Source organism: Chelon labrosus (assembly GCF_963514085.1).
Source record: "Chelon labrosus genome assembly, chromosome: 2".
NCBI lineage: Eukaryota > Metazoa > Chordata > Actinopteri > Mugiliformes > Mugilidae > Chelon > Chelon labrosus.
In genome coordinates, this window is record NC_140338.1 from 32627513 (window position 1) to 32650002 (window position 22490).

A 22490-nucleotide genomic window follows, 5' to 3' on the forward strand; every position below is an offset into this window, starting at 1 on the left:
CCTGATGTAATCTGAAAACAAAATCTACTGTGAGATTTAGTGATATGACTAAATCTCACAGCAGATTTTTCAGCAAAATTGAATTTAAACATTTCCATTTCTATAGGTTTGAACCAAGATATTCCACACATTGTGTATACAGTATACTTTTCATTACTTCAACCCAGTCTTCAGACATTTTCTATTTTCCGCTTGTAACCGGGATACATATATATATATATATACATAAAATCACATATGTGTCACACATTGTAAGTCATATTTTCATTTTCCCATAGTATAGTAGCTCAACTGTGAAAGAAACTTCAACTCTCATTTGTTTTGTCTTTATCTCCAACTATAATGTCCCTAATTAACAATTACAAGTTGTTAATAATACCTTTGTATTTAGTATTAATTGTAGTTGTGCCGTGTAATGCCTGTGGCACTAAACTGCCTGTACATGTGCCACTGTGAGACAAAGATTATTACACAACTCCATAAACAAGGATCTTCCTCAATCACAATGATCAGCAGTCATACACTGCGCATCTATACAAAGGCATACATCATTACATACCATCAGCCTATGTTTAGATCACAGAACAATGATTTTTAAATAAGTTGCAAATTCTATTTCAAGATCACTTCTTTTCATCCCTTAACATTTTCTGTTTCATGTCTTACAGCCTTCATTCTCTTCACTCTGTAAAACATGAAAATCATGTATTGCCAGTTTCTCACTCCGAGCACTGACGCACTACAAAAACATATCACTCATACAAGCTACGCTTAAATTGAAACCAGTGATTTGTTTCCAAACTCTGGGGCAATGTTTTTCCTGGTGACTCACTCTTGGTTAACAAGTAATAGACAAACCCAGATGGTTGGGAATTTGTTTTCTACTCTGGCTTTGACCAGGCCTCCTAAAGTGAAAATATGCTCCGTGTCCATTTGTTTTCTCATCTAAGATAAGATAAGATAATTCTTCATTCATCCCACAGTGGGAGCTGGTTTCAGACTACTGAGTCGGGGGACTTATTCCTTCATACTCTTCTCGACTCTTTTCCACTTTACTTTGTGTAATCACTGAGGAACTGGAGTCACTTTGCCTCTTAATGCAGCCTAACAAACAAGCCATCACTCTCTCAGAATCTCACAGTGTCTTATCGTATTTGTTTCTTTATTCTGCATCTTCATCATCCCGTTCTCTATCCCTGCTTCTCTCTGGCCTCCCCTTCTCTTTCTGTCTATATTGTCTTCCTTCCTGATTCTTTTTATATCTCACAGAGATGCTCCTCAGAGGAATGCGGCGGAGTTGTCTGATCTGAATAAATGTTTGCGATTAGAGCCAGGACTATCTTGTGGTTTGCGCTGCCTATGTGGGAGTCACTCCGTTGTGCTGCAGTGTTTAAATAAGTCTTTGTCAAAGCCTCCCTTCCTCCTCTGTCTGTCACTCTCAGTTTGTGGCATCTATTTTTAATGGCCCGGGAGACGTGTGGTAAGCCCCAGCCTCAATCTCTGTCTAGACAAATAAGATAGTTAAAGAATGTTACTTCTTTTCTATCACATTCTCTTTTATTTAGATGCAGGTTTGATGTGAAAATGTTCCAAGTCTTATACAGTTTGTATGATACATTTTTTGTAATATTTCAGTCCCTATGAATTTCAGTAATGCAGATTTGAAATGAAAGATACATGCAGTCAGAACAAATCACATTCTTTGTCCCTGCAGTTGAACTAACAGCCATAAACAATAAATATTTAACAAAGCCAACCCGAAAGCCTTTCCAGATCTACTTACCAACAAGGAAACTGATTTTTACCCGGTATGAGATCAAGCATATGCCACATCTTTTGAATACTCAACACATCATAAATGAGTGCAAACTTCCTCTCATCTTCAAAGAGGCCGGGGCTTCACTTTCCACCCTGAAGATGCTCCCTGGTTTGGATACGCTCATGTTGACCTCTCTGAGGCATCCATCCGGTTATTCCATCCTGCACAGCTGAGCGGCTGCTGAAAATATGGCTAAACGTTGACCTTCCTCACTTTGATTTTGATGCTCTCACCTCCCACAGTGCTCTCTTTGCATCCGACTTCATGCGGCATTTCCCCTCCCTCTGATACCACCCAGCTTTCTGTTATAGCAGACTTTGAAGTGGGTGCTAGCCCGTTAGTGCGTAGCATTATCAAATGGAAGTAGTTCTTTGATCTTGTTTCCCTTTTTATAATGCAAAAACCAAAGTGATATTATAATTTAGAATGTGTACACTAACAAGTAGTACAAGAGGACAAACCTAAACCTCTGGGTCCAAAAATGACCTCTCTTGCTCTTATGATTTTCTCACATAGAATTTAAATTCTCTTTCAACACTCTTATGGAAGTAAGAAATATATTGTGTTTCACTGTTACCTTTTTCCAGACCAGTTATTCCAGTATTTGTTCGTAGTATTCTGAAGCTTTTTCATTTATTTATTTAAATATTTCTGTCTCACATGTTAGGATTTGCCTGACGATGCCTGACTGTGGTATTGCTTTAAGCTGTGTGGAAGTGCTGATCAGTTGGTGTACCGTGAATTCCTTCTAGTTGACAGTGTCGTAGTAAAAATTTTCACGCACTGGATCGTTGAAACGAAAATTTGGAAAAGTCTTCTGGGTGTGCACAACTGTGCTTGCTTTTGTAACTTATGTTTCTCTTCTCATGCACTGGTTCCCTTAGCTGAATCAGACATGCTCACTTAGAGATAGAATTCCCACAGGGGGTCAGCTTAGTGCCAATGTAGTGGGACACATGGCAAAAACTAGGGCCACACACGCTCACCCACGGACCTTACGTTGTTGTCTCAAGGACCATTAGGAATATTTGGTTTTCTCTCCCTGCAAATGCAAACATGCTCGGTAAGAATCAATTTTAATAGCGGTATGAAGCACACAGAGCTGCTTACTCTGGGAAAATATTTGATATTGTGTGGGAACGACACCTCTGATTTTAACTCGGACAAATATTAGAACTGAAATCGTTATAGTATTTGTAACACTGATTATTGCATCAGTGTGCTCTCACTATAGTTGAGATGAGCTTCTTGTTCTGTAGACCCGTCACTTTCTCTGTCGTCTAAAAGAATGCACTGGGCTATTGTGGATATGTAATATGAGATAATAATGTAGGACTTTGATTCTCAGAAGGTGGAAAACATAACACAAATAGAGGGATGTTAGTTTTGGAGGTAATATTTTGATTGTTTCAATGTACCTACTTTGTTGAGGAAATGTTTCAATCCCAGTAATCCATGAACTTCATAGCCGATATGTACCAGAAGACTCACAATGTGAGTGCATGCGTTTGCACACTTCTTTGTATATCCCTGGCTGGCTGGAGCAGATACCATACTGGCCTATTAGGTCTTTGTGTAAATGTAATTGTCATCCAAAGCAATGGCTTTGGAAAACGTTAGAGAGGCTTGCACCCAAAAGGTTTCCAGATTGAAAAAATTAAACTAATCCGCTGTCTCAGTAAATAGCATCGATCCCTACTTTGTGAGCTCAGAATTTTATTTGTTATGTTATTTTAACATTAATGATAAACTTCTGAACCTTTTCTCATGTCTGCAGTATTTCATTCTAATAATGTTTAGTGCATGATGTAGTTTAAAGATTCAGAATTGTAGCTGGTATACTGCAATCACCCAGTTTAAATATAAGCAGTTCCTTTCTCAAGACTGGGCTGGACTCAGATAGCCCTTATTAAGGATTCACTTAGTATTTCATACTGGCAGAAACATAGCCTTGCCTTCTTCAAAACTTGAGCCAGTTATGTAATCATGCCAATAAGTCTTCTTGACTCAACATTTCATACCAAAATATGATGAGGCAATTACTGTAACTATGAGGAAGAGTATAAACGTAGAAAAAGCATGAATGTTAACCAAATAGTACCAAAGCCATCCTCTGTATTATCCACTAACAAAGGGTTGATTGTGTGCCAAGGTGTCTTCCGTTGTTTATTACCCAGTTAATTTCTCAATTTTAACCAGGAAGTAGGAAGCTCTGATTTAAGAAGGTAACACTGAGGCAACTATGATATTTCCCTTCAAATCCAATAGTGGGTAGAGTTTAAGCTGTCGAAAGTGAAGGTGAAAGTTTGTATGAGACTAAAAATGCGTGCGTATGTGTGTGAGAGCCCCCACACTCCCTTTAGCTGAGTTAATTTCCCCTGACAGACGGACTCTACTCGTACTCTCTGATAGAGAAAGCCCAGTGCCTTCCAATCCAAAGCCAGTGACACATGACTGACTGACTGACTGAGTGACAGCCAGACAGAAGAAAATGAACTCGGTGAGCTCTCTCACTTTCAGTCCCAGTAGAAGCACTGACCTGTTGAGAACAATGGTGTTTAATGAAGACCCTAGGTTGCTGTGGTTAAGTTCAGGTGTCCACTGGATAATAATATTTGGACTTAGATTGCATTTATGTTTGAATCTATGGTGTTATCAACAGTACGTATCCTGTGACTGCGATATGACTGCCTTTTACTGTTCCCATTAACATAACTAAGCAATTTTATACCTCAAGGATTCACATTCACATTTCTTCTACCAGATGTGATTTGTTACCAATGCACCACTGGAGTTCAGGAATACAAAAGCTCAGCCGGCACAATAATGACGATTCAGTGCCCACGCACAAACTCTGCATGGGGTTACATGCATTATAAACTTATATGTCACAGCCGTAATCAAGCCATTGTTGCAGTAGTAGTAATAGTAGTAGTAGTAGCATAGTCACAGCTACACGTTTTCAGAGCCAGCAGTGATCTGTTTCATTATACTAAACAGCTTGGCCTTTTAATGGAAGGCATAAGGATCACGTTTGGTTTTGAGTTAATGCAAACATATTGCAAGTGAACTTCAAAGTTGTTCGTAAAATCATATCTCATTCCAACCTTTTAGGTCCTCTTGTAGCATTGTGGCACATGCATGAGAAGATAGACTAAGGAATGATAATATTCTTGACTTTAGTTTTTAGTGTTGTACCTCTTTTGGGACTTTATGGTTAATTAAACATGAAGGGCACCTAGCTAATGTTTTCAGGTACAAAGTTAAATCATGATTGTTTTTCTTTATTTACTTTTTTTTGTCAGTGTTTTGGAAATGCATTAAAGCACTATGCTTTGAGATGGGACAGGAGCCAGAATTTGAATCTCAGAGAGGTGCACATTGTTCCGACAAAGATTTAGTTGTTTGTCAGCTACTCCTTCCATTATCCAAATGTCTTTGACTGGCGAGGACAGCACATAGAAGCGTCTATCAAAGTCTCCGTAGGTGTCAGCTGACAGCATTTTCTTCAGAAATAAGGTCAAGCTTATAGTGACTAAACAATTAGGAGGTTTGTGGCTGCACCTTTACACAGAATTATTATTGTTGAAAACAGAACTTCCATCAATATACTGTTTTTTTTATACTGTAAAGCAAATTAAATTACAGCTGTAACCAAATCTTTGAAGGTATTGTCAAATGGTGCAACTTAATTGTTAAAATGTATTTATCGTATGTACTTGTGGTCACTGGATAGTGAATTATACATGTGGTATCAAAAAAGTCCTTCACCCCTTCAAATGTGACTGTATTTACAAAGCTACTTCTACATTTTTATTTATTACCTAGTATCTATTTTAATCAGAAATGGAAAATACCAACAGAAATGATGACGATGCCAAATTATGCCTAACTTTATTACTCACTATATATTGTATGATTTATATATGGCTCATGTATTACAGAGGCACAGATACCACTTTTATATTTCTGTCTTTTCATCATATACACACACAGACAGACACACAGCACAGTTGCTATGCAGTCGAGTATTACGGTGTGCATGTGTGTGTCGGTGAAGCGTCTTTTGACAGCTGCAGCTAAGGATACTTTCACTGTTTTGATGGCACGGTACTCAACTGTTTCTTTGGTCAGAAGTCTCTGAAACACATTCTCAGCAGGAATCACATCTGAAGCCAAAGCATCAGAGGAGCTCACCTTTCTGGTTTACTCCTCAAACTGAGCCAGAACAGACAGGCTCTTTTCAAAAAGTGTCTGCTGATGAGCTGACGTAGATGGTTTAGCTGTAGCCTAATGTCATCCAGGCAGGAGCAAGCTATGGCAGAATGTAATGTAACAAGTGTTGCCAACCGTATTGGCAACACTTCTCAGAGCAAAAAGACCCTGATAAACTGCCAGCTCACCTGCTTACTGCTACCTGCCTGTGCAGTTAAAATTGGTTAAAAATTGTAACCTTAGATTCTGTAAGTACAGACGTAGCATGCTGCAGTAACTTGTTATCAGAGTTGACCTTTTTTGTGCTGTATGGGTTGTTTCGTCGACATCATTACCTGCCGACCTCTGTACTGTGCTCTTGAGCTTCTCGATTTAGAATAACTGTATGAATAATGCTGGAATCTGGCGACATGACACTGCATAATATTACTGCATAATATTCAGAGATGCTGCTGGTGGGGTATTATTTATTTAGCTGTGAGCAAGACAGAGGGATGCTGAGCAGCTCAACTTTCTTTATGATAAATAGGAGATGCTGCTGCTGTGTTATGCGTCTGCATTGGGGTGTATGTGGATTCAACTAAAGATAGGCGGTCTTTGATTTGACACCTGAGTGTTGTAGATGCAGTCCATGTCTTGCTCTCTGTCTATCACAGACACGCACATGCGTCAACATTAGCAGGTGTACTTATCTCATATTCTCCACCCGACTGGAAACACTGTCAGCCTCACCATAGGCTTTTTAAGTGATGTTTTTTGTTGGTGTGCGGGTGTTCCTGCACATTTCAGAGTTTTGGAGTTGTGCATCGCATTTTTGTGTGTGAGTGAATTCAGCCTGTCAGTCTGGTTTACTGAGTACAAACTGGCATCATTAGTGAGCTTGTGACTGGCTGCCACGGCACACTGCGCTGAACGCTGACAGCACGGAAATGTGGAGTTTCAAAATTGTTGTATTACTTCCAGCATATTTGTACATTTGACAGGTTTGCATCTCAACAAACACGGACACAGCTCAACTGGCAGTAACCATAGAAAGACACAGGAGCATTTGGCTACACCCGTCACACACCAAAAAATTTAAAATAGCGGCATGTGTATCAAGAAACGATTACAAGTGGTTCAGTGAGCCACAAAAGACACATTAAAGCTTTCTAAGCTATATTACCTTCTAAAATTTTAATTACTTTTATATTATTGTAGTGAACTACTCAAATTACACCTACAGCACAATCTAAAGCATAATAGTACTAAAGGTTGTTATAACTAACTATATTTTTCAAGTTGTTTCTAAGAATGTGTTTAAATAGAAAATAGTTTGAATCTGTGCTTTGATAATGGCTAAAACTTCAAAATGAGTGCACAAACAGCAACACAGCTACTGAATTACACTCAGTGATCTCAAACAAATAACAGGATTACATGCCTACACAATGAGAGGATTATGCGTTTTCCTTTGACTGCCTTATGAAAAGGCTTCATTGCAGTAGGATAACAGGTTATTGGAGGCAACGTTTTGGCCACGGTCCCTTAAGATAAAAAACAAAGGCAACATTAGGAAATGTAATTGCATAAGTGGGAACTTCCTGTAGATTTGTGGTCAGAGATCAGCAATGGCCCATAGGCCCACAGTTTTGATGCCAGATTACTGTTTATTTCCATCACACGGCCCTTCAAGGAATTCCTGGTAGTGTTTGCGGGGAATACATGATAGACAACATTTCTAAGACTAGGATACACAGACTATTCCTTGAACCACTGTTGATAGCAGTAGAATAATCTAAAATAGGATGGATCAGGGGTTTTCAACGTTTTCCAGGCCAAGGAACCCCAAACTAATGGAGAGATGGAGCGGGGACCCCCTACTTATGTATATGTGTATTTAAAGACATTTAAATTTATGGAAAAAGCTGTTAGCATAAAAAAAAAACACATCACGAAAGAAGCATTATAAGAAGAATTTACACTTGAACAAACATCAGTGTGATAAAATGAATGACAGAAACGACATCTGGGAAAAAAACGTCCCATCCTCTAATATGGATGGGCCGAATTTTACAACCTATTCTGCAACCAGCCTGTAGGTGGCGATCATTTTATTTTGACTTCACCTCAGGGCAACTTATGTCCCTTATGACTCATGTCCCTTTATGAAAAGCAAATGAGTAAAATAGAAATGGTTAGCGAGTGGGCTTTAAAGCAGCTTTTTAACCTTAGGACATAGCCGTGCTGGCTGTGCCCCACAGCTAAACAAAGCTAACCCACACCTGGAAGTAGCTGCCATACTCTATGCACGGACAGGAGCATTATTGATCATACCAAAAGAAAAAATTGTGTTTGGATGCCGGTTCTGGCTGATAGCGGCCCACAGGGTCGGGTTTCTGTTCTGTTGTCACTCCTCCACTCTGATCATCCCTTGGCGGGACCTGCCCATGTCTTTTTTCTCTATCAGCTTTGCTTTCTAGTGCCTGTCAATGCCACTATCCTGTTGCCAACCTTCTGTTCATTTTTAATCTGTGCCCCCTCTTTGTTGTCTCTCCATCTCTGTCTCTTTGCTCTCAACGTTTATTTGTGCTTATATAATAAATTCTCCAATTTTCATCTTTTACCTTTTGTCCTCCTTTGTTCTTTCTCCTCAGATTTCTCTTGTCCTTTCCAGCCCATTGTCTCCTTTATTACACAGCCTTTTTATAAGTTACTGTTGTTAAATGCCCAACTCAGTGTTTTTGTGCTAAAATCCTGAACAGCATCCCACCTGTGTTGATTTGCCACCCTTTTCTCATCAGCAGACCAGGGTCCAGATGGCCTGTTTCAGTGCTTAGTCACCACTGTACAGGAGGAATATGCACATTTACCAACCATAGAGAGTTTAACTGCAGACAGAACATGAAACACCCAATTAGTACTGCACATTTACACTGTACTCAAGAGAAAATGTGAGGATTTAGGGGATGGATGGCAATATCTGTTGAACCATCTGCCCGTAATAAAAGAGCCTCCTTCTCTAATGGCTCTTGTCTATGGAAAAGCATGTAAGCTTTGTGAATGTTCTGATTTGAAAATTTACCATGACTGAGTGAAGTAGGATGACTGGGAGAAGGATGGTGTCGTCTTGGTGGAAGCGTATCTTTAAATGAGATTGCATGAGATTAAAAAATGGACTCTCTCTTTGTTTTTCCTGCAGGTCTTCTCTGACGTGCCCTCATTGCCTTAAGCAGAGCAACACCTTTGACCCGTTCTCATGTATCTCTCTGCCCATTCCCCTCCGACAAACCAGGTGATGTATAACACACAAGACGAGTGCTACAGTCAAAAGCAGATTTATTATTGAATGCATTCACGTTTTTTCTCCCTAGTTGGTAGAGCCAGGTGTCCTCTGGTTTGTGGATACCTGGCTCTACCAACTAAGTCACAGTCATCCATGGCAATGAGGAGGTAGGTAGAAGGTAGAGCCAGTTGTCCACGAACCAGAGGGTTAGCAGTTCGATCCCCAGCACATGGACAACTTGCTCATGTGTCCTTGAGCAAGACACTGAACCCGAAGTTTCTCCCAGTGTCTGACACTGGCGATTGAATGCTTGTGTGTTTGTGTGAATAAATGGATAGATGTGTCATTGTGACTGTGCTTTGAGTACCAATAGGTAGAAAAGTGCCATGTAATTACAAGACCATTTACCAGTTAGTTATAACTGAATGTGTGTTTTTGAACATCAATAGTCAGTATCCACTTCCGCCAGACTCACTCACAATTTTGTTTAATTAATATGCGCAGTATTAATGCTGCTCTACCTCCATCAGTTACAATGAAATGTTGGATTATATACTGTACCTATTTATTTATTATTTTTTTCCCTACTCTCATGGTCAGACATCAGACATAGAAGACATCACACAGGCCGTGGTCTTGTGAAACTGATAAATGTTGGCCACCAAAAGTCTCTGACCAAACACTTTCTGTGTGGTTTCCATTTTTAACTGTGCCAGAAGCTGCATGTCAGCAAGGTCTTGCTGTAAGACAGTACGGCTTTGACATATGAAGAGAGAGACACGGAGAGAGAGAGCAAGAGAGGGAGAAGGCATTTTTTACTTGACAATAAAGATACAAGTAGGAGAAAGAGACACATGCTATCTGGATTTAAATTAATGCGAATGGACCTAATGTATGGTCCATTGGCTTGAATCCATTATGTAAAAGGGATAGCCCAAATACACTACCTTGAGGAACACACAGAGGTGGATTTAAATAACTGTGCTGCCTAATTACAAATGCTCTCAGGACTATGTGGATGTGTACAGCAGTCGTTTGATTAGCCTTGTTTCACCTGCTGTTGTTGTTATTCTTATTAGTGGATGGATCCTTGCAATCTCAAGTGATTTCCATCAATCCTTCACTCCATAAACAACAACAACAACAACAACAGCAACATAAACAACTAAAAAGACGATAAATTAGTAAAAAATGACACATTCACTCTCTGTGTGCCTGCATTCAGTGCTCAGTGAATCTTCCTATCTTCAGACATGCAGATGCATGTGCTCTGCATCCTCTCCACGTGGCTTCCACGAGCTAACTCCAAGCTCAGTGTTGCAGCTTGAGTTCTCTGACAGTGTGCGGCCTGTTCTTGCAGTTGCCTGAACCAGGCACAAAGGGAAATTCATTCAGGTTTAGTGTGGACTCTCTGCTGGCCCCACACCGACCTGACACACACACACACAGAGACACACACAGTGGCCTCATTGCACTGTCCTGCTGCAGCGGTATCCCAGCTGAATGCCTGATAAGTCTGTGGCCCCCAGGGAGGCAGCAGGGTCTGGCTGCCAGCATGGCATCAAGGCCTGTGTATTGCAGATAATGCCAGTATGGCAGAGAGAGAGAGAAGAAGGATGGTAGTACCCGCGTGTTTTTCTAGCCACCATCTAACCTTGCATAGCTTCAGCACCATTCTAAGCAAAGGTATTTTATGTTAAGTTTTCAGGAAAGTTGTAAACTAATTCAGTAACATGACTTCAGTCTCACTGCCCTGGGTCTTTGCATGACTGAGTACTTTCAACAAATGAGTGCTGCACAATATGGCAAACTTGCTTCACAAGCTATACTGTTGAGTGGAGGTTGCTCCTTGTTTCTCCTTTTGTGTAGGTTTAGGTGTTGGATAGGTCAAATATTTGGACTGATTTTCAAACATTCTTTACAAAGCTATGTTTGCATAACCATGTTCGACACAGACCGTAAAGTTCTCAAGGGAGAGAGATCACGATAACGTTCTCTCCTTAATCAAATATTTAATAAATTCTGATTTACATAAACCTGTGGGCCAAGAAACAGCACATGGACCAAAAAGGTAAACAGTAGCCGGGAATGGAATCGACTCATGATATATTAACACAGTGATAAAACTTGATTTAGAGGTTTTAGTGGTTCCATTCTACAATCTGCACATACGTGGATGACTTTCCATAACATCATATCAAAAGATAACACTGGCTTCCATTCTTTCATTACAAGATGAACACCAGCTTACAGAGATAAAATTGTCATAATGGGGAAATGCATGTAAAAATATCCAAGTCTACGTTTCAGGGTGTACTACTACATACACCGATCATGCATAACATTATGACCACCTTCCTAATATTGTGTAGGTCTCCCTTGTGCCTCCAAAACAGCTGTGACTCATCAGAGAATGGACATGGGCCTGGCAACAGAAATTCAAGGAGTGTCATTGCTATGGTGTGGGGCTGCCACATGTCTAAGTAACATGCCAGGTCTAAAAGTTTCCCAGCAGAACATTGCATTGTCACAAGATGGTCAATGTTATTTACTTCTCCTGTCAGTGGTCATAATGTTGTGGTTGATCGGTGTATGTGACAAAGTTGCTGTTGTAGCTGCAGAAAGAGCTGCGTGAAGTGCATGAGTTTGCTCAAAAATGTAATTTGCAAATGCAAATCTGTTTACCAGCCAATTTTTACAACTCCCAGATGCATTGAGTCAACCACCATCTGAACGCACTGTATGTGCAAACAGTTATTTTTAAATACTGTACTCTTTCACTTGGAAGAATGAACTATAGCAAGTATTTTGCAGGACACATATATTCCTGTAAAGCCTTGAGAATACTGCAAAGAAAATAGCATGCTCAGGAACATGTCTGGCAGAAATTTGAGGTATGCATTATTCATAGTGATTGTTCTAAAACACACAGAAACACTTCTTTTTTATATCTCTAACCTTATGTTAGGTCTATAATCTTGTGTTGTATCTATAATCTGTTTGAATATAATACTGGCTCTTGCATGGTTTTAAAGACCACTTTAAAGGTTTAAAGTGGAAAGATTCTGTGCACCTGCAAAGGCTTATGTGGGAACATATGAGAGCTTTTCTGTTTAATAGAGATTATCAGCTTCTGAATCAGCAGGGAGCATCTGAGAGGCTGCAGAAAGTCTGCTTTGTAGGATGACATCTCTATTTCTTCTTCCTCTCGATTGTATTTCCCCACTTCTCATCGCATTTTCACTGCGCATCTCTGCGTCTCATCTTGGAATAACGTAAACAAAACAACTGCTCAGATCCTCCGCTGTCTGCCCTCCCCACTGTTAACACATTATTCACCTGAATAATGCATGATGGGAAACAGGAAGTGGGGGTGCCAGTTATTACACCGTCTTCATCCGTAATGAGAAGGCGTGACCATACTTTGTCTCCTCACTGTGTTTTCCTCTATACTCCCTGCTATTTTCTACTCAACCTATTTTTTTCTGTTCGGTCTTCTTCAGATTAAACAGTCATTGCTCTCAAATCCAAGCACGTACATATTGTGTTGACATGTCCAGTCTTGCATAAATCTACACAAACGCATGGGAGAAACAAAACCCTGCAAATGCAACATTTTGAAATAACTAAATCATTAAGATGTTAAATCAGATGCAGACAAATGGATGATTTCTGCTCATGAAACTAGATTTTGTACAGCAGTGTCTCAGAGAAAATGTTTTCCTCAAACTTATTAGACACTGAACAGCTCAACAGTGCATTTCAAAGTCCCACTTTATGGAATGTTTTGTTTTGCTGTTAAGCAGCTAAAGTACATCAAGACTCAGCTAAGCTCAAACACATCTCTTGAACAAACAACCATGACTTCTGTTGCCCCTGGCATCCCTGAATTCTGCACAGTTGCATAAATCTTGTTTTAAGCTTTGGTGGATATGCATGTGCGTCTAGACAGCGTGTGTGTTTGTGTGTGTGTATCTGCAGTTTCCGTTTGTGTGCGTGTGATCTAAACAGAAGAACAAAATGATTTATCACTTTTATCTAGCATGTCATTTATCTTCTGTTGTTTGTATTCCTACACCTCCCTACCTTATACACACAAAGTTACACGCACACTGATAGCTGATAGTACGTACGCTTACTACCTGCTCAATCCTTCATCATGTCTGTTTGCCTTGCAGAGCTATGTGTGTGACGCTGGTGTTCAGCACGAAGGGTCAGAGGTATCTGCGGGTGGGGCTGGCGGTACCTCTTTTTGGTTCCATTTCCACCCTGAGATCTATGGTAGCAGCGGAGGGCAACATCTCCCCGGAGCAGGTACACTGACACTGATTTAAGCAATTCGATATCACACATTCTGTACATTTGATTCTGCACACATTCTGTCACAGTTGATTAGAAGTCTCTTCTAGATAAAACTGTGATGTTCTGCTGTTCCCCCTCAAAGGGAGGGGGAACAGAAAAAAAAATGGAGGAAAGTCTAAAGGGTGAACGATAGCCGTCACAAGCCCAGATAGATGTCAGATAGATTAAAGCTAATGCTATTACCTCAACCAGATATTTGGTATTACAAACAAAGGAAAATGGATCCAAAGAGCTGTTAGACCATCCATTAGTGTGTTAAATACAGGAGATTAAAGTTTAACAAGTAACTCTTCAGTAAGTAAATGTTTACCAGAGACGGTTCAGATAATAATTATTTTAACATCTAACTTTCTTTCTTTGCTTAGCTAAATGTAGACGGTAAAAAAATATAGACGGTAACCCCCCTCTAAGTTTACACTTGAGTTTACCGTCTATATTTTATTCTATATTACAGTCTGTATTTTATTTTATTTTTCTCGGTTTACATTTACACTTATATTGTTTACCTTGTGTGTTATGTGCAATTACTACTGTTTTACTGTAGTACTTTTTTTTTACTACTGGCTGCAGGTACAAAAATACATTTCACTGTGCATTGTATAACTGTGCATGTGATCTTATCTATCTTATCTTATGTCATATTAGTTAATACATTTAAATTCAAAACATCTATGTGTGTTTTCATGGTAACCTCTGTGTGGAACAGTCTTTTGTACCTCCAAAAATGGCAGCTTTTGAGAGCATTCTCTTTTATAGCGTTCAAACTTGAATGTCTACACACACTTGCAGTTGAATGTGGACAACAGTAGAGAGGGTAAAGGAAAAGGTCCTAGAGGTGTGTGCTCATCAATCATTCACCAGTCCTGTACCATGTGGTGAATGCTGCTGGATTTTCTGAACCTGGATCCTCAGCAGCAGGAGAAAAGAGAGCACCAAACACACAAATGGACCATGAAATACCTTTTACGTGGTTCACAAGTTCATTTTTCCACTATCTATTGGTACATTGGAATATACTTGTACCCTATGTCAAACTGTATTTGTTGCTACAACTTAAAAGTAGACTTAAGAGTAGATTTTCTCCAGGCAGAGAATGTTGTAGAGTAGATATATAGATATAGATACACTGAACATAAAGAGAACAGAATACAAGCAATTAGATAACTTAGCTAACATATCAGTTTTTTGGCCAACTGCTGTATTTCAGGCTGATATAATGTTTGTGCAGGTAGCTGAGAGGAATGATGGTCTCAGTGTCATCTTTTTAGATCAAATTGTTGATTTTTCTTAATGTCAGTGTCGAAAGTTCAAGTTTTCATTGTTTTCCTGAGTAGCAGACACCTTTCTACTGCGTTGGAATCACTTCAAGCCAATTCCCATGCTGCCTTATCTTGAACAATGAGTTTAAAGTCATCTTTAGAAAATGTAAATCTGGGTGAGTCAAGTTAACTGAACCTGAGAAAACAAGAACTTACCACTGACTTAGGAAACTTTAACGTCTCACACGCCTTTAGATAAATAAACCTACATTTTGATCATTCCTTTTAGGTCTGCACCCAAACTCATTGCTTAAACAGGCCACGCCGGAGCATTCATGCTAACTAAGCACAAACGTTTAGAACAATGACAGATGAGAACAATATGGGAAAAAACTGTAGCCAGCATGATGGTAATTTCCACCGCTTTGCCTGCTGGTTTAGCAAAAGAAAATCAAAAGACAGATGGATTCCTGTCCTGAGGGGATGTGCAGGGTGGCAGGGACTCACCTATATATACATACATATAGTGAGTCTGTCATCACTTTAAACAAACAGCTTGGTGTACAGCATCCATATTGCTGACCTTGTGTTCATCTATGCCTTGAATATAAAAGCATATGTGTTTATGCTAATGTTATATTATAAAATTGGATTTGTATACTTCTGCGCCTGCAACAGCTGTGCCCTGAAGAATTATGTTTTTGGATGGGCCGTCCATTTGTCTGTCCCATTCTAGTGAATGCAATATCTTTAATATCTGAATTTCTTTAACTTTGGCACAAATGTTCACTAGGACTTAAAGAATAGGCCTCATCAATTGCATGTCTGCCTGTACCTCAAGAGTTCGTACACTCAGCCTTCCTAAACTTTTCACAACATTTCACATAGGATACCATATGTGTCTGCACAGACATGCATGTAAACTGCCACTTGCCTGGTTTGGTGGAGATGTAATTCAAGTTTAATAGACAAGACTCTGTAATTTGTCTGATCTGATTGCAGATTAAATGAAGAATGCTCTCTTTTGGCTTTGATGCTGCCGCCTCTCTCTGAACAGTGTCAGCTTCTAGTCGGGCTCAGTGTTCTGCCCACACACATTGAATTGATAATACTGTATGTTATGAGTAAATAGCCAATCTGCACTGCACTCACATCACGTATGCATTTGTGGGAGAGACATGGGGAAAAGGGACACCGGGAGATTTGGATTACACTAATGAGATAAGATAGGATACGATAATCCTTTATTTATCCCACAGTGGGTTCCATAAATGTGAATTATGAATTCTTTCAATACCCAAGTTTATTTTTTTACAGTCTCATCCTCTGACAGTGGACAGACTCCTCCACAGAAAGGTCCAGGGGACTCAATGTTGTTACATTTTCCAAATCAACCAGTCCCTACCCTTCAAGGCTTTTATCTTGAAAACTGAAAAGTACTATTTTGTAAAAGCACCTCTGGTAGTAGAAATATCACTTTAGTTCCTTTGCCCAAGTAAGTTTATGAGGGCACTGTCTACGTTTTGGCACACCAATCTGTCTTGACAGTCATTACTGCCCCTTAATGCTGAGGAGCGGTAACATGCCCACAGGTACTTGACTGGCTCCACGGGGCAAAAGTGAGCTACAAAAGAAACCTACAAACAAACTTAATGATATTAAGTGTGGAAGATCATATCATATATTTCTCCCTGTGTCTGCGTGGCTTCTCTCCAGGTACTCCAGCTTCCTCCCACCCCGTCCAAAGACATGCTGGTTAGGTTCATTGGTGATTCTAAAAATGAATAAATGAATAATTGGTATTGGTCAGAAAAACCCATATGATTTAGCGTGCGTGTATTTACACCTCCTTACTAAGCTCCATAGCTGTGCCAAATTCATGTTTTCAATGTCTCCCTTTGCCTAGCATCTATGGAGCTCCTGAGCCTGTTTTCAGCAGTCATTAATACATTCTTTCATTCTTTTCCTCTTCTTGTTCTTTTTTCCACTAACATAATGATCAAAATCTTCATTATATGCTGAACCATAATTATCTTGAATCAAGGCTCCCTCAAACAATGTCCTTTGCTTTCCAGATAAAGAGAGAAGGCCTCTTACCACAGTCTGTGTTGAGATCATCATGTTTTTTTATCTAGTTAAACTCATTGTAAGGTCTAAATGATCACAAATGGCTGTTGCTATGGTTACCTATAGTTTGATCAATTAGGCATATTAAAATCATTCACCACTAAACCCGGCAGCCACTCTGAAATGTATGTTTTCTGTTATCATTTTACAGAGTTGCAAATCAGGATTTGCTGTAAATGTTCTATTAACTTTGGCCACATAAATTGTAAATGTGACTCATAGCTGAATGGCTGATATTCACACACTCTCGATTCAATCATCAAATAATTATCATCCCAGTTACACAATATGTAGGTCTTTGATAAAAAAGGACAAAGGTACAAGCTTGTGTGTACGTGAAATAGACGACTTGCATGTTTATTTTTAGCAAGGAACATCCAAATTCTGTCACATAAACCAGAAGCTTAATATTGCACTGACACATTTACATAAAACACAAATTATAAACACAGACTTCTCAGTTTTTTAATGCAGTGCCTACATGTGCTTTTTCACATGTTTGAAATGCGTAACTCTTGTCACTTAAGATGTTTTGATGGAGTTAAAATCATCCCCTTTGCAGCACAACATTTTTATTTTGACTCACAGTTTTATTTCTGTGAGTCATGCGTAGCCGTAAAATTATTACAGAGGGAGAGCAGTGGTACTCATTTATTTTTCAGTTTAATTAAATTCTTTGTTGTCTCCTATTAGGGATTTCAGTTTGCAGGAAATCAGCTTTGAAAGGGCTCCATGAGATAGGTTTGTCGAAGCAAATGCTCACAATGTCTCTCTCTCTCTCTGTCTCTCTCTCTCTCTCTCTCTTTTTGTCTCTCTCCCTCGCTCTCTCTCTTTCTCTCTCCCCAGGTCGTCCTATCAGAGTTGTACTCCACGGGTTTCCAGCGTTCTTTCGCAGATGACGACGACCTGACTTCAATTGCTGACAGCGATGTTGTCTACGCCTTCCAAGCCCCTCCCCTATCGAGCCGTAGGGGCTCCGCAGCGCACTCAGGTAACCATGGCAACATGTTGTCTATCAAAAGCACTGCAGGCAGTGACTTCCCACACTCATTTGGCAATTTTGTTCATTCCTAATTTCCAATTTTCTCCTCGTCAGCTTCCATCTTTCGTCTTTATTAACTTTTATTCCCACTTGTAACCATTTCTCACTTCTACTGAGCCCTAGCGCTTCATCAACCACTGTCTTTTTCAAAGGCAGGACTTTTAGTTTGTTTAGGAGGGGGCCACTGTGCGCAGCGTGCTTTGTATTCCTCTTTTCATTTCTATATGCAGCTTAACACAAATAACCTGAATTTCATGTCTGAATGGCAGCATCATCCAACATAAGACTTTCGTCTCACCTGGGTGAGCTTCTGTAGTTTAAATGAATGCACCGAAAACAACACTATAACAACACTATAGGTCGGTTGTAAAACCGTTCATGAACTTTCTCAGGTTCTTGCTCTCCTATTATCTGTTTTTTTCTCCATGACGTAGGCCGCAACAGAGGAGCTCTGTCTCCCTACACTCACAGAGATTTAGTCAGCCTTACATTACCATCACTCCTTTTAATCCACGCAAGACACTGCTGAATGCATTATTGACATGAGGATAAGGGAAAGCAGAATGAAAAAAAAAACATTTTCTTCTTTGTGATTTGCGATACAGATTGGTAATGTTTACTGCAATTACATTAACAGTGTTATGGTTTGAATGTCCGAATATATTTGTTGAAAAATAAGGTCTGTGGCACAATGGTAATCTGTACTTGAGCTTAAAGGATCAGAGGATCATGGGAAGTTTAAAACATACTCGCGTCTATAGTCAAGAAAAAAACAGACTCTGCTTTTGTATAACTCACTGGTTTAAATTATATCAAGACTTAAAGGTATGACGGTAGCTGTCTGCCTAGGCTTTCTGTCATCCACCCGCCTCAGCTACACTCATATCACGTTAGGCAGAGCCAGGCAGTGCCAAGGTGGCAGCTGCCACAGCTTTAAAACCACTTTTCAGGACACCTTTGAATAATGTCACAAAGACACTAACAATAAAATTGAAATTTATATTTTTTTATATTTCAGCTTTTAAAACATAAAATTTTAGGTTAATTGGATTATGGAAAACATTTATTTTGTGCCACAACCTCACTTATGAGGCAATAAAGGCAGTATTATCTCTTTTACTGTTGAAGCTGTTCTGCAAATCTGTAACTGTCCTGCCACTTTTACTATATAGAGACCTATATAAAAGCCATGACATTACTTTACTAGAACAAAGACTGAATCAGGCCCAACTGAGTCATTTTACCACCAGAATTGTAAGGTCATTAAAAGGGATCTATATGGGATGCCACCTAGGCAAGTTGTGGTTAGCCTTTGTTCTCAAGGCTGCTCATTCAAGCCGTTATGGGGGATTATGTTACCCCTGAAGAAGAATGACATCAATAATTCACTTCTATGCTCAAAGTGCTCATGAAAAATTAAGAATCTTCACTTTCTGAACAGGAGGCATTCTTTTGTCACTTTACACAGTGAGAACGGTGTCAGTACTGAGAGAAGGTGCAGACATGCTGTATGCTTTCACTCACAGTTAAGCACAAGCACAAGCAGGTCATTACACTTATTTCCCGGACACTTGCCCTAACACTATGCAGAATCATTAGACTTAATCCTAACCTTAAACAGAGTCTTCACTCGAAAATGTAATTATTAGTTTATGGGAATTGCCTTTGGCCCCAAAGGGAAGTTGGGTTCCCATAACATGACTGTGTGAACCCACGTATGTCCTCACAACATGAGTAATACAAGTACACACACACAGCCACCATGTAAGTGAAGTAGGTAATGAATCTATTAGCATTACCCCAGAGAGCCTCATAAATACATGGGCCCCAAAGGGAAGCCTTGCTCACAACACACACGTAATGAGTCACACTAAAGTGACTTCTATTCTTGTGAGCGGCTGATGGAAATGATGAATGGTTACGACTCCGAATAATTCATAAGATCACAGCGGAGCAGATTTCAGGTAATCATAACTTCATTCGGTGGGATTTATGTCAGGTCTTAGTGTGTAGCCCATGAATTTATGCACTCATCACCTCAGAAGGGTATTTTGCAGATAAAAGTTGACACATGGAAGTATTTTCTGCACAATATCCTCTTAATAAAGTCTTATACTGTTATACTGTTTATATAATATAACACAGGGGAAGTTTGTACATGAAACCTACAGTAGTTCAATTTTATGGCATAACACTTACTCGTAAAATAACACATTTTTGTTATTTAGAGTGTTTTCCAGCCAAGTTTTTAGTACATAATCAGTCATCACAAATTGTATAAAAGGTCAGAAAATTAAACTCTACTGTAGTTTATGGGACAGCAGAACACAGAAAAAACAGTTTTGCAATTAAACTGAAAAAGTTCCCTTCACTCATTTTGTATATAAATTGTAGTCACTAACAATGACACTCCCATTTAAAAACCGACAGTAGTCACATCTAGCTGGGATCCTCATCCAAGCTCCAATCATGTGCCCCAGTAATCAGTTAAAATGGCAGCGGTAAGAAATACAGTGGAATTTCACAAGCTACATTACATCAGTGTCTCTGTGTGCCTTTGAGTTGTGTTGTTTTATTTTGGTCCTAATCACATATGCCAGGTAGAGCTACAGTGTTGCCAGTGTCCATCATCTAGTTTGTTTTTGCAGCTTGTAAGAAAAAGTAAAGCTGAACGACTCCCATGACAGATGACCCTATAGAAAGACCATAGGGCTGGCAACACAGTGAAGAACTCTGACTCACTGCTTCCTCAGGAGGTCCGGGTTCTGTTTTGCTCCAAGAGAGGTGAATTTTTCTGGCAAGTTCATGAGCTTCATTTTGATCCATTATTTTATGAAATCAGTGAACACCTCCTCCTGGTTTCGGACCTTGATCAGTCACCGTCCCGAGCCAATGTCCTACAAGGATGCGGAGCAGCTGAACGTGTCCTTCTTGTTGACTGTGCCTTCCAACATTTTCCATCCACACTTCTTTAGCCTTCATCTACTGACCTCTTCAGAAGAGAGATGAGGGTGTGTGGGCCTAACATGTGCTTTAACAGGGTGTGAAATAGAGGAATGAAGCCAATTACCACTGTCTCACTATGTCGGACATCAGAATTGGGGCATGCAATGGCATGTACAGATGATGGATGAACTTGATCATCAGAAAGTCTCAATCATGTTTCCAGTTTTTATAGATGTATTGTAACTGGCCTTTCTGGATTAATCAGCTTTCCTCCATCCACTCCTTGTAACATGTCCTCTCCCACACACCCCCTCATGTTTTAGAACACACTTCTATTTTAGGTCTGAACAGAATGTAAACAAGACAAACATCTACAGGCGCACAAGTATCTGCGTGATCATGTCTGTACAACAACAGTCCATCTAAAACTTGACATATTTGACTACATTTGAAAGAAAGTTTTCCCTTAAAACACCAAGCCCCAATGCTTGTTTTGGAGGGTTCAGGCTCTGGGTTTTGTTAAGCCTCTTGAGACTACTTGGATTGTTAATGATGCCTTATAATTAAATTGAATGGGTAATTTTAGTCAGGACAAATGTAGTGTACCAGCCAACAGCCGGGTCTGTCTTGTCTCTCAAATTTCCTCAGTGTTGAGGTTAAAAGGCAAAAAAAAAAAGCACCCCAAAAGATCTGTCTTCAGTCAATGATATGGATAAACGAATAATGAATTGTTCTTCATTCAGCAGCTAGGCAAAGAGAGCAGAGAATGTAAACCTCTACATTAGGTTTTGATGCTGAAGTGTTTGTTGAAAGCAGGGAATTCATCTTCCATAGTAAGCGGCTGTGTGTTTTACTGGGAAGGAGCTGGATATATACTTTTTATCGTTTCAGGATCAACATCCAGGTACAATAATGTGCTTTTTTGCATTTAGAGGACATGGCAGCGGGAGATCTCTTGGCGGAAAACACTGAAAATCAATTAGGTCCAAAGCACCACAACATTGGTTCTAATTTGCCCACCAACGGTCCCGGGAATTTGCACATAAATGGACTGATAAAACCTCGTAAAGCTGCACAAGAAAATGACTCCTGCTGAATCGAAGCTGGGGGAAGCTTAGCCTGCTAACTTTTTTCCCTTGAAATTAAAATGTAACAGCAAGGTCTCATGGTAAAATGGAGAGGCAAATTTAGATTTTAGCAGAGCAGATTGCGGGATTTGCTTGCACACAGAGAAACGGACCAGCTGGGCCACACCAAAAAAGACAATGTGTCCTGTTTACACTATGTGTTAAAAACAGTGGTTAGGGTTAGGCAGCAGTGGAAGAAAAGAGGTTAGGAATTCACTCACGCAAATAGCATCTACATTCTGAGATGGGTGCAGTGCTCTCACAGTGTCTCAAAGTCTCTCTTTCAGCTTGTGCTTCTCATTTACACTCACTTACTGTACCACGGGCC

At 39.7% G+C, this 22490-nt stretch overlaps 1 protein-coding gene across 1 annotated transcript in view; it reads left to right on the forward strand.

Moving 5' to 3' along the window:
• Nucleotides 1-12726: 12726 nt before the first annotated feature.
• The window catches only part of LOC311506830 (ubiquitin carboxyl-terminal hydrolase 43-like), a 49131-nt gene continuing 39367 nt past the window's right edge, over nucleotides 12727-22490 (forward strand). The window contains exons 1-2 of the mRNA XM_084570928.1: nucleotides 12727-13613; nucleotides 17894-18038. Of these exons, the coding sequence (XP_084427054.1) occupies nucleotides 13482-13613; nucleotides 17894-18038 (277 nt within the window). The 5' untranslated portion in view covers nucleotides 12727-13481. The remainder of the gene's footprint in view (nucleotides 13614-17893; nucleotides 18039-22490) is intronic.